This window comes from Alligator sinensis, unplaced genomic scaffold (assembly GCF_000455745.1).
Source record: "Alligator sinensis unplaced genomic scaffold, ASM45574v1 scaffold111_1, whole genome shotgun sequence".
NCBI classification, from domain to species: Eukaryota; Metazoa; Chordata; order Crocodylia; family Alligatoridae; genus Alligator; species Alligator sinensis.
The window spans coordinates 1440187-1452958 of NW_005841875.1; the positions used below are offsets into that span (position 1 = coordinate 1440187).

Below are 12772 nucleotides of genomic sequence, written 5' to 3' on the forward strand. Positions count from 1 at the left end.
GGTGTGCAGCAGGCTTCTGTTCTTGTATATTAACATGAATCTACATTTAAATGGAAATTCGGACAGTAGTTCACATGGGCATCGCTCAGAGCACCTGTATCAGTCCACAAAATAAACTCATGCTATATTGCAGAGGAAAAAAAAATCAAGTTTCCATTTGAAAAGCAAATTCAAAGTATGGACTTTTCTGAAATTCTACACAATCATTAAGCTGTAAGTAGCAGCACCCTCCAAAACTGTGTTAATTCAGTTTTCCAGGAGCTGCTAAAATAAGAGGCAGTGGCCTCTGTACATCTTCATACTATGACCATTCTATTCTTTTCTTTCCCTCATTCCCAAGTGCCAGGGGCAGGTTTAGCTTCTGAATTGGAAGAGATGGAAAGATCACTTAATGTTGTCTTGGCCCTTCAAATTCTTTAACTAAGGGGGTGCTGAGCACTTGGCTGAGATAAAAATCAAGCCTGTAGTCCACAAGACTGCTGATTCTTTACATAATTAGAAAATAACATTAAAAAATGTAAAAAGACTACAATATTTTGTGATGGGGTTATATAAATTACAGTTTTATTTTTTTTTAAGTAAATTGCCTGTTACAATTTGTATATATTAAATCTTATTTATATGTTATTTAGAGAATAAATACAATAAATAATATTTTCCCCCTTCCATTATTGGTGCTGCAGTTTTTGCAAAGCTGCTCGGACTGATGTTAAGAAAGTCATCATATTCCCTGGGGAAGCATCGCAGGTTTCAGTACAAGTAAAGAGTGGCTGTGAAACAAAACAGAAAAGAAGGGTTGTTAAGCTTTTCATAGAAGAGGAGAAAACCATAGCATGATTTCTGCAGATGTAGAGAAGGAGTTCAAATATACTTTTCCTGGGATTAGACAAAGCTTGAGCTTTCAGATCTCTTTAAGATCAGTTCTTCTGAAAGGATGAGGTAACCCTAGCCTTGAGAATTTCCACGTTACTTCTGACTACAGCAGTACTGCCATGACCATAGGGGCTGGCTTTTATTTTTGCCAGGGGAGGCGGGAGGCTAAGATGATGGACATGTAGAAAGTTTTATGCATTTCAAATGACAGCCCTTTTCCTGAGGGGGGCATGGGCCCCCCCATGTACTCAGCACCTCTGGCTACAATTGTCATGTAATGTAGCCACAGTGAGTTATCATTACTCTTGTTGGATTGCACACTGCAGCCATGGGGGCCCAAGTACTTGGGTAAAAACTCAAGTAGTTACTTTTTTTGTGCTGAGCTCCGTGCTGCCTGAGTGAGGTTAAATAAAGTGTGTGCAGGCACAAGAGCGCAGGCACACTGTTTCATTGACTTACATATCACTCAATTTGTCATTAAAAAGCGGTTTATCCATTCTATCGGCTGATGTGTTTTAGCAGTCATGTCTGGCCTATAGATACCAGCAAACTTTTAAATCTCTTTATGCAGCTATATTTGCTATGTACTTTGGACAGGCGTCTGGTGTATGACCGTCCGTCAACCTCAGTCTGAAATAAAATCTGCCCTTCAATCAATATATTATGCTTATTATTCTCTCTCATAATCACCCAGGAAAAGGTCCTGGCAATGATTTTTGTTTGAGGAACTTGGAACTACTGTTTTAATCCAACAGCATTTCCAATGTTCCTTTTTTATTTCTCCACATTGCTTTTAGCCAAATCTCCATTGTCACCATCTGTCTTAAATCTTCAACTGGACAACTCTATACAAAGAGAAGGCTCTTCCAGGAATCCACTGGTTCATGAATACAAGAGAGAAACCCTTAGTTATTCCTTTGTGTACTCTCCATCTTGTACAGAAATGCACAGGCCTCCTTTACCTGGCCGGGAAAATTGCCTTTGTTTCCTCCTTTAGTTCTAGTAATACTGCTCCTGATTTCATTAGCAATGTTTCTTTGAGTGTCTATATGTAAACGAATACGGTAGCAAGTTGTTGTTTTTTTTAAACATCAGCTGATAAATTTACAAAGGGTAAAGATAAATTTACAAAAAACAAAACTGCCCCAAAAAAGCACTGAAATAGATGCCCAGATTCTGGCAGTCAGCAATTCCTGGGCTACCCCCCTTATGTATGCAAATTTAACCTTTCAGGAGCATGAAACAGTTCTCCAAGAGTCCATACACAGAAGATGATACTTTAGTCAGGAGATAACTCTTTTAATTTATATAGATTGTCCCTTCATATATTGCAGTACAGCTTCTGTCAAAGAACCACCTGAAGAGTGGTTCAAATGCTGAAAGGGTGCTTGTGTGGAAGATGGAGGTAGGTTTCTGTGGCTGCAGAGGACAGTACAAGGAGCAAAGGTCTTTAACTGAACCAAGGGAAATTTAGGTTGAATATTAGGAAGATCTCTCTCATTATGAGGGCAGAAAAATAGTGGAACAGGCTACCTACAGAGGTTGTGGAATCTCTATCCTTGGACATTTTCAAAAGCAGGTTAGACAGACACATGACTAGGGATGGTTTAGTCGGGGACAATCCTACCCTGACCAGGGGGTTGGACTAGATGACTTCCTGAGGTCCACTCTAGCCCAACTATCCTATGATTCTGAGAGTTTATGGGTACTGAGAAAAACTAGGTTGGTTTAATTTTCACACCTCTCCCCCACAGTTGGGCAACCATCTTCAAGGTAGACCTTTATTCACAGGGCTCGCTTATGCCAAAGAACTTAGCCAGAAATGCAAACAAATAGGTTCCAAAACTCCTACTTAAAATGTAGAAATAGTAGAAGATTACTTACTGCGCACAGCTTCCAGTTTTGAAGTTGCTGAAGGGAGCGATACAAACGCCTACCTTCACTGCCAATAGTAGACAGTTTTTCTTCTATTTCTTCATTGTGTTTCTCAAAGCATGTTAAACAGGCATTCTGGTAAACAAATAATATATTATAGAAAACCATACATAGGCTAGAATATATTTAGTGTTCATCTCCAAGAACCAATAAATTATAATCCAGTAACATAGCAGCATTCCACCACTAACGGGAAACAGATATTTGCACTATATTGCAGGATGTGTGAAGACTTTTCCCTAGTTTTTAAAACAGCAGTTATATGTTTAGTGAGAAATAAGATGCCATATTTCACCAAAGCCTTGAAAACTTGACAACATTAAATAAAAGCCATTTGAAATATAATGCAAGTTAAATTTAATTTTTATTATAATTGAGGTAGTTAAAAATGTCATAGAGGCATGACTAAACCCCAGGACTAGGAGTTGTCAGGTCCAGTCCTGTGTTGCCTTTGGGCCAAATTAACAAGCTTAAAGATGAAGACAGACCCTTAGCAAAATTTCCAAATTCACCTACTTGGCCTTGTTAGGCACTTAAATTTACTATTGTAAATCAGTCCCATAAGCAATCTTGAGCAGGATTCTGAAATTAATCCTGGTCTCCACTGATATTAAAAGGACACAGAAAGTGGGGGCAGGAAGTGTTTGGTGTTCAAGTATTAAGAAACTTCTTTCTAACCTTAAAAAATGTAAATGAACTAACTGAACACCATAAGCATCGACAGTAGTTAAAGAGACATGCAGAATATTGACTTACGTTTGGAATGGGAAGACATATGCATGACTGAAAATGAAAAAAAAAGAAAGCATTAACATGCTAGCATAATAAATATTTAGCATGCAGTTTATAATATAGTTTTGCAGCAGTTTTCAAATGGAGAGTTTACTCACATTATGGTTAGTTTCATTACACTCACAGTCTTCAAGCTTTCCCTAAAAACCAATAAAAGATCCATAAGAATCACCTTATAATTTGCAAACATGTCTTTTGTACAGAATCAAGATGCTACACAGCCATATCACTTACAAGTAACGTGTTTGTAAGATCGATAGTTTCACGAACTCGGCAAATCGTACGTGCTTGCACAACAAGCAGCAAACAGGAGAAGAGGATATACAGCAGCATTCTGGCTTCAAATACAACTCAGTCTGATGGCTGACAGAAGGGGCAGATGCTCCTTTTAAGAGAGTCTTGCACAAAATTCCCTTTCTAATGGGGGAAAACCCACCATTCCTTCCAATCAAATGTGAAATTGAGTCATGTACAGAAGCCACTTTGCCTTCAAGCTGTGGAAATTCGTGAATGCTCCTCAGAGATGACTAATTTATGCATTGCTGCGTCACACACACCACAGTCGGAAAGAGTAGCTGAATTACCTTCCACGAAAGCAATTTTGTAGAAAGCTCAAATTAGGAGACCGTGAGGCTGCAGGATCTTGCTAGGAACATGGATGTAGAAATGCCCAAGTCCCGTTCCACACTGGGTTTCCCTGGTGGAGTGGCATCCATGGGGAATTACAGCTGCAAAGCTTGTGAGTACCGTTTTATGGCACTTGGTTCCAATCTCAGCTTCCCTGAAGAGTCACGCCACTGCAAAGAAAACAGAATCAGGCCCCGAGGATGCAAGTCTTCCAACACAACAACCTGCTCCATTTTTTGGGAAAGACTGATTATGAAAAAACATACTAAATGACCAACTAGGCATTAGGCTGAAAATCCAGAACAGTAGGCAAAGAACATGAAGCAGCAAGAATGCCAGATTTTAGTGCCAAGGTTTCTTTCTTTCTTCAAGCAACACTGCCACTCCCCTCCCACGACGCCTGCCCCCTTTTCCACCACCGCACCCCTTTTGCTATCATAGATATGTCAATCTGAGCTTCTGTGTTTTCACACAGGCCCCCTGACCAAAAGCTTGAATCCTCCATGGGTCTCTGGTCTCGTCTGGTCTCTCAGCTAAGAAAGGCTGTGCAATTCATTGGAACTTCTTTGATGAGAGAAATCATCCATCTCTGCTTTGCTCTTGCATCTTGGGGAGGTTCTGACACATGCTCGTCAGTCAGGGCTTCACCTGGGCACGTCCTAACTTGGTTACCTCCCTGTGTTTGAAGGATCATAAAAGCAATTTCCACTTAGCTTTTATAGCTGCTTCACTGCCAATAGGCAGAGTGGGTCATCTGCTTGTTTCCCATTGAATGTCTTTCCTTGCATGGCTTAGTGTGGGATGTGTACATCCTATTATCCATACACCTTCAAAACAGACCTATGGGTATTTCTAGAAAAAAACAGATGCCCTCCCCTAGCAGGAGGAAGTTGGCAATGCTGCATGCTATGGCTCCACCGTGTTCCACTTGAAAGGAATGGTTTGCAGGGACCGATGACACTTCAAGGCGCAAGCAGTGGCAAATGTTATGATATTTAGCATAGTCTGGGACCAGAATTAAGAGTTTCCTTGAATGACTATTGCTGACAACTACTATGGGCTATTGAATAACTACTTTACTTGATAGCTGTGTAAACTTTCTTCTGAGGAAACAGATTTTGTCTGAAACAGAGCAGTGTGTGTGCCATTCTGTCTACTTGTTTGGACAGTATTGCCCCGAGGCAGGATTCAGATTTCTTGGTTGAAATACAAATCTCTTAACAAAACTGAGGGATTTGTATCTACTCAACTTCTCCAAAAGTTAAAGGTGGCAGATTTTTATGCAGTGAACTTGGCCAGGGGGAATTGCTTTAGTTATAAGCTCTGGCATAAGCCTTCAGCCTTGGATAGCCTGGGAGTTCTCCATTTTTTCCTGCTCGGGGCTAGGGACACGCATTCAAAAAGCCAGAGCCTGAATTGATTCAAACTTTTCAGCTTAGTCTAACCTGCCAAGGTTAAACCAGTTTGTATCTGTAGAGACATCCACCCTGGACTGTGAAAATGTGGGCACATGCCTGCAGTTGCTCAGGCCACGAACCCGGGGGGGGGGCACGTGCTAGAATGTGCCCTCCACTGCAGGGGAGCTGTGCTGGGGGTGGTGTGGCTAGTCAGGGCTGAACTGGCCAGAAAGGGATTTAATTCCCCACTCCCTGTCCCACTGGCAGGGACCAGAGCCAGGTCTGCCGGGCGCTTCACCCCTCACTCCTGCCTGCAGTGGGGGGTGCTATGGCCACTGAGGCAGAGGGGGCAGGGAGAGGGATTATTTTCCCCTCTACCCCCACTGCCCCCCAGGGGACTGCAGCCGGGTCTGCCTGCTCTGACCATCACTACCGAGTGGCAGAATAAGCCCCCTGCTGTCCCCTCTGCTGGAGGCTGGAGGGAGGGGGAATAACCCCTATCCCTGCCCACCCCCAGGGGCCCTGCCAGCTGTCGTCTGGCCCCACCAGATGGGGGCTGACTGAGAAGCAGGCTTCCTGGGCCAGCTCAGAAGTGCTGGCGAGCCTCTAACCCAGCAGCTGCCACTGCTGTGCCCCCTGCCCTGTGCAGCAGCAGCTGTGGGCTGTCTGGAGTGGGGCAGCTGTTCGGTCCCCAGCTGCCACTGCCATGGCTGCACCATGCTACCCTGGGTGGTGGGAGGGAAGCTTCTGCCTTGCACATGGAGCTCTGTCTCTGGCTCCAGCTCCCGGACACCTTGTAAGGTTCCCAGGTGGAAGGTTTCATTCCAGAGCCTGTAGCCAGAGCTCCACACATGGGGCAGAGGCTGCTCCCCACTCCCCTGCTGCCTCCTCGAGTGGCTCAGAAGTGGCAAGAACAGCTGTGACTCCTACTGCACTGCACAGCATTGCTTGGGGCTGGGGGAGTTTCCTTCAGCCTGGCCCCAGTCCCAAGTAGCTCTGTGTGGTGCTGCCCCAGTGGGCTAAAGGGAGCTCCCCCAGCCCCGAGCAGCCCCAGCCCTGAGTGGTGCTGCACTGTGCAGCAGGAGCTGCAGCTGGAGGCAAGGGGAGGCATGCAGCCCTACCAGTCCGAGCCAGCTTCCCCTCACCTGCAGCAGTTAGTCCCCGTCCCATTCCTGTCGCTCCTGAGCCACTTCAGGAGGCGGTAGTGTGGGGAGCTTCAGCCCAGTAGTTTCTGCCCCATGCATGGATCTCCGGCTGCAGCCTTCGGACTGAAGCCTTCCACCTGGGCACCTTCTGAGGTGTCTGGGAGGTGGAGCTGGAGCTCCATGTGTGGAACAGGAGCTTCTGGCCCCTCCCCGCCCCAAGCGGTGTGGCATGGCCCTGGCAGCTGGGGACAGAACAGCCCCTCGCCCCAGCTAACTCACAGCTGCTTCTGCAGCTGTAGCCCCAGGTGTTTCACAGGACAGGGGGTGCAGTGGTAGCGGCTGCTGGGCTCAGGGCCTGCTGACACCTCCAAGATGGCCTGGGAAGCCTGCTCTTCAGCAAGCCCCTACCTGGTAGGGTCTCTTGGAGAAAGGGTCAGAGAGGAGATTATTCCCCCTCCCTCCCGCATCCAGCAGAGGGGACAGCAGGCACTTATTCTGCCGCTCAGCAGCAGCAGCCAGAGCATGTAGACCCAGCTACAGTCCCCCGGGTACAGTTGGGGTAGAAGGGAGAATAACCCCCCTCCCTGCCCGCACTACCTCAGCAGCCCTGGCGGCCCCCCGCTGCAGCAGCGAGTGAGGGAGTACCCAGCAGACCTGGCTTCAGTCCCTGCTAGTGGGACAGGGAGGGGGGAATTAAACCCCTTTCTGGCCAGACCCCCACCCCTGCCTATCCCTGCTCTGGCTGGGGAGCAGAGGGGCAGCACCAGCGCTGCTGGGCTGGAGTAGAGAGTCCAGCCAAGAGAGTACATGCTGGGATGCTGGGGGACTCTGGTTTAAGTTAAAGTTAAATCAGGAAGGGGTCTGGGACAGACATTGCATAAACTGGTTTGAGCCAAATCAGTTAAGTCTGATACTGCATTCATCCAGATTTATCTCAAATCAGTTTCAGCCATTTTGAAACTGGTTTATGTGCACTGAATGGCTATTCTGTTACAGGTTTAAACCAGATTCTGATCACTTAAACCAGTTTATGTGTAATGTCTGTCCCTAATCTAAGGGTATACATTTTACATTAAAGTTCAGATTTTGCTGTCAGCTGGATTTAGTCTTTTACCTAGGGATCATCTCAGCTAACAGGCTTCACACACCCTGATGGCATACTTAGTAGTGTTTGCTTGTTGGTCTGCTGCCTCTGTTCACTATCAAAGTATGACCCCTTCCTTCTTCAGGTGGGAATCTGAGGCATGGAACAATCCACAACATACAGAGGAAACATGTTTCTCCCTGACTTCAGCACAAAGGGAGTCTGCTCCTTTCCTTCTTTGAGATCTAACACAAATAACATAACCAGGGCTCATCTGGGGGCTGGACCCAATGATCTTCCACGGTCTCTTCCAGCCTTACAATCTATGAATCTAAATATCAAAAAGTTCATGGAGGGGTGGTGGCCTATAAATTAAATTTATACCCAGGACACCTATGTAGCATTTTGCTGTACATGGGACACATTGAGGTCCATGCCAGAATGGCTGAATGTCCTCCCATTAGGCATCCTTCAACACAGAGCTTATGTGAAATCTGATAAGCTTGATTCCCAGTAAAAACCGGTATGATAGAGGAAGTCACCTATTCTGCTTTGAGCTTATCTGTGAACTTGTAATACATTTTCATTGGAGATAATGCATGCCTCACTTCTGAAAACACCTCACAGAGCACATGGAGAGCAAGAGATACCTTCCCTTTGCATTTTCATTTTCTTGAGTGAAAATAATAATGGCTTAATTGTTAGCTGTAAAGCAGCAGCGTAGCAACCTGCGTGGAAGAAGGCCTTCATGTTGGAGATGTTTGGGGAAGGCCCCAGGAATGGAGTCTGTTTGCCCGTGGCTGGTACGCTATCTGCAGCAAGTCTAGAAACAGTCCTCTTCATGAATAGTTGGTTGAGTTCTACAAGGCTGGAACCCTTCCATGTTATTACTTGGCATATGGAACAGGAAGTGTACAGGAGATGGGAGGATGAGGGTTAATCAGGTGAAAATTTTCTGTGTTCTGGGAAAAATCTCTTCTAAACCCATCAAAAGTCTTGAAGGGCATCATTTTGGAATGAGGGGAAGTTATATCCAGTTCCTTCTATCCCAGTTTAGTGAAGCCAAAAAGAATAATCCACCTGATTTGTTAACCAGGCTGCATGGCTCCTTCTGTACCCATTAGCAGTGCCAGAACTCTTTCTATATCTTTTTGCTCTATCCACTATTAATAGTTGAGGAGATGGTTTTTAACGCATAATCCTCTTTTAAGAAGCAGCTGGAGCACTGCCACTGAGTTCAGAATACAGCAGAAGTCAAGTTAGCACAGATGGGACATTCTGTTTGTTGTTTAAAAATATTAACTACCATGGAATAGACATTCCAGTTAAAGTTTGTCTGGACTTCAAGACAAACACCCCATATTCTGAGAAAATCTTTCTGGGGCTTGACAATAGTATGCAGCATCATGTTCATAATAGGTTTCAGTTTTGTTAAGGGATTTTCAATTTGAACCAAATTAATTTTTTTTATCAATGGGTGTTCAGTTATGTGACTAAGTTTGCCAAGAAGGCACGGTCAGCTAAATCATATACCATTTTATGTGCCCTGATAGTTGACTTTTTGTAAATGGTGCGAGTTGACATTATCCTAGAGTGAATGTTTCTTCTGCTGAGATTATCTTTGTGCACTTCTAGTGAATGACATAAGCAGACCACATCCTCCACTGCTGAGCTACAACTTTTCCCATGCCCTTCAAAGAAAAAAAAAATCCACACCATCCTTAACATGGCGAGTGGAAAAATGGACAGCTTCACACCAGTTCCATCTTGCAATTGCTGGTGTAAGTGGTATTGCAAGTGCTTTCTCCTTGAACAGGAGATCCTGCCTCAGAGGCACAGCAGGCAGTAGAGGCCCGTTCTACTGCCAAAGTTCATTTACACACGTTCTTTGGTTATCACCAGTTAAGGTGAACAAATGCATTCTAAAAGTCCACACCGAAACCTTGAATCTTCATTCCTCACGTTTTTGTCATCTGTGTAGCATCGTCAGCGATACAAGCAGGAATTTTATCACAAGGAATTTTGATTTCTTATCTACTATACTTGACTCACCATTTTGAAGTTCAGTTTCTAAATGATTTCCATTCAAAGCGGGTAAGTTCCAAATGCTCTACCCCTCACCACAGCAAAGTGTGGACAAAAGAACAATATGGCACTCCTTCGGCATTTAGTGCATAGCAGTCTTCAACAAATGCTACCTTACGTGCAACAAGGCTACGTTCAAGACAGTCGTTCAGGCCATTTACACAAGTTTCAAGATGTAGTGATCAGTACATTTTTCACAGTTAAGCCAAGCGATGTATGATGCTGAAGCTTTTCAAAGAACTTAATACAAGAAAATAATAATGGCTTAATTGTTAGCTCTAAAGCAGCAGCGCAGCAACCTGTGTGGAAGAAGGCCTTTTTCATAGCAGGACATGAGATGGGACATCAGAGGTGAAAAAAAGCCTTTAAGTCAGTAAAATTTTGTTCTATGATGTCTTTGTTCTGCCTCTACAGGCAATTGCTTGCTCACAGGTTTGTACACCTGTCTTAGACCCTTGCTTGGACTCTCCCTTTGTGGAAAGTTGTGTCCGTCACAGCTTGCTTTTCTGCTTGAACTTCACAGGAACTGCCCTGCTGCAACAAACTTCAAGCCATCGTGTTCATGAAATATTCCCTTTGGATACTTCTCACTTCCCAGCTTAGCAATTTGATTTCCGACTTTGGCTGCACTTGCTGTAGCCATTTTATTCCTTGTTTTTCTCTCCAGACCACTCAGCCACTTTCTTGCTCAGCTACAGATCTCACTGCCTGGTTTACATTGCTATATGCACATACTTGCTAAGGGAAGGTACAACTACACTGCACGCTCAGCGATCTCCCAAGATCACCCCTTCCCTTCCACCCATTTCCATTCTTCCGTGTGAAACCCAGAAGTGCACTGATGGGATGCCCAAGGATGGTGGAAACTGAGACTTTTAGAGTATTAAAGGTGAGGTGCCTCGGGAGTGGCTTTACCTCTGGGTCAAGCCAGAGATGGGCCGAGTGTGCTGGAAAGCAGCTTTGCTGAGAATCCTGAGGACATGGTATAGGCATCCCCCGAGAGCTCCACTAATTTGAGTTGATGTTATGTGACAGGTTATTAATTTTATGTGAAATAAAGGACCCACCAAATGACATGAATTTTTCCTTCTGTATGCAGTAGTTCATGGAGTTTATTCAAATGGATAATGAGATTTACAAATGAGTTTTCAAGCCTTGGGATTGTGGACAGTTAGGAAGTGCCTGTAGGTTTTGGTGGGCTTAGTTCAGAAATGTTGAAATTCTCAGATCAGTAGGTTATTCAGAACCTCTTTGTCATTTTTCCTCTGTATAGAAGGAAGATTCCCTGAAAATGGAACACAAAAATTACATAGTCCTATTTTAAACATCAAGAAAACTTACTATGTACATTTATCAAGATGCAACTGATAGCATACACTTTGTGTAACCACAGTTGAAAAGGCAGTATTCGTAGTTTCCTTTTTCCAGAGATAAGGCTTCATTGAATAATTTTCTTTTCTCTCTGACGATAATTCATGCACCATCACTTTGCTACCACTGCAGGAATGGAGGAAAAAAATTACACAGTGATTCCTCTATAAAAGTTTAAGTCATGCATGCACAACTAATGCTAAGATTGCTGGTGATACTAAAGGACAAAAGCAAGATAAGAAAGACTCCTACCTTTGACCTATACTGTAAACAAGAAAGTGGTAGTTTACTATGAATAAACTTCTTCTATTCTTCCAGTTTTATCAGATGTCTCATGGTCACTGAAGAAGTCCTTAGCACTAAAGTAGTTTTGGTTGGCATAGTACCCTCTGGCTGTTGGCCTGGGTATTCAAATCCTACTGAAATAGGCCTCAAGTCTTTAATTAGCATGAAATATCTTATGAACAGGCCTAGAACTAGGGCTGATCAGACAGCTCTGTTGCATGGGGACAAATGGTTTCTTAAGAAAATCTGCATTATTGTCAAAATACCATACATACATTTTCCATTGAAAATATTGACTTCTGTTGGAAATTGAAAACACAAAAAACTTCTGAGTTTTCTGACAAACTGAAAAATCTCAAGTTCTGTGAAAAATGTTTAAGTAGTGGACGAAAATTATTTTCCATTAAAAAGTTTCAATGAAAAAAAAAATGACCAGCCCAACATAGTATAAAATATCAGTTCTGTCTTTGTGAGACAGGTGACAAAACCACTGTTGGTCTCACTTCTGCAGAAGCCTCTTGACTTGATCAAGGATCCATGCATGGGGAAAAACCAAGTGGTATATGAGTGTGTCACTCCCTACCAACACAACAGGTGTCTTCAGAAAAATGAATATTCAATATCAGCATCTGTGTTGAATCTCTCTCTGTGTAGAAAAACAAGTTTTTGAAGGAGCTCCAAGAGCATTAGCAGGAATAAATGTCTCAAGGAGTCCCCCTATTTTGAGAGGGGCTGAACCCTATTCCTTTCAGCAAGGACAAGAGTGGGAAGTAGGGTGAGCAATGCATCCTTTGAGAACTATCTGGTCATGAAATCATGGCACTTCCAGTTCAGAAAATCCTTAAGGAACATTCCAGTTGAATGCAGCAAGTCTCACATCATAGCACAGCTGAGAACATCACAGTGGCAGAGGTGGTGATATTTAGCAAATTTGCAGTATTCCAGCCTTTTCTGTACCCCCGTCACAGGTCTGTTAGTACTTAAAGCATCACAAAGTAGGAAGTCTTCAGAGCAATAAGCCTTGTCTGTGGAGTGTCCATTCTATTGCAAGCATTTCTCATTATCAGCAGACTCCAAATGATCGATTACACCGGATTGCACAGCTTTCATTTAGGAAGTTCACTTAGGCTAGGTACAGATTTCCAAAAGCCTGAGGCAAAATTGATCTAAGTTACGTG

The 12772-nt window shown here is 43.8% G+C and overlaps 1 protein-coding gene across 1 annotated transcript; it reads right to left on the bottom strand.

Annotated features, from left to right (window-relative positions):
- Window positions 1-668: 668 nt before the first annotated feature.
- IL9 (interleukin 9) lies at window positions 669-3933 on the bottom strand. Its single transcript, XM_025196020.1, has 5 exons — window positions 3835-3933; window positions 3699-3740; window positions 3565-3591; window positions 2758-2883; window positions 669-770 (listed from the first exon to the last, which is right to left on the bottom strand). The coding sequence occupies exons 1-5, from the start codon at window positions 3931-3933 to the stop codon at window positions 669-671; spliced, it is 396 nt and encodes a 131-aa protein (XP_025051805.1).
- Between the last annotated feature and the right edge of the window lie 8839 nt (window positions 3934-12772).

What these genes read in the sequence shown, in the direction of transcription:
- IL9 (XM_025196020.1), bottom strand. Translation starts at nt 3,933, where the DNA reads ATGCTGCTGTATATCCTCTTCTCCTGTTTGCTGCTTGTTGTGCAAGCA. An exon ending in ATCTTACAAACACGTTACTT is followed by an intron (nt 3,741 to 3,834) that starts GTAAGTGATATG and finishes ATTGGTTTTTAG; the next exon opens with GGAAAGCTTGAAGACTGTGA. An exon ending in AAAACTGGAAGCTGTGCGCA is followed by an intron (nt 771 to 2,757) that starts GTAAGTAATCTT and finishes TTTGTTTCACAG; the next exon opens with CCACTCTTTACTTGTACTGA.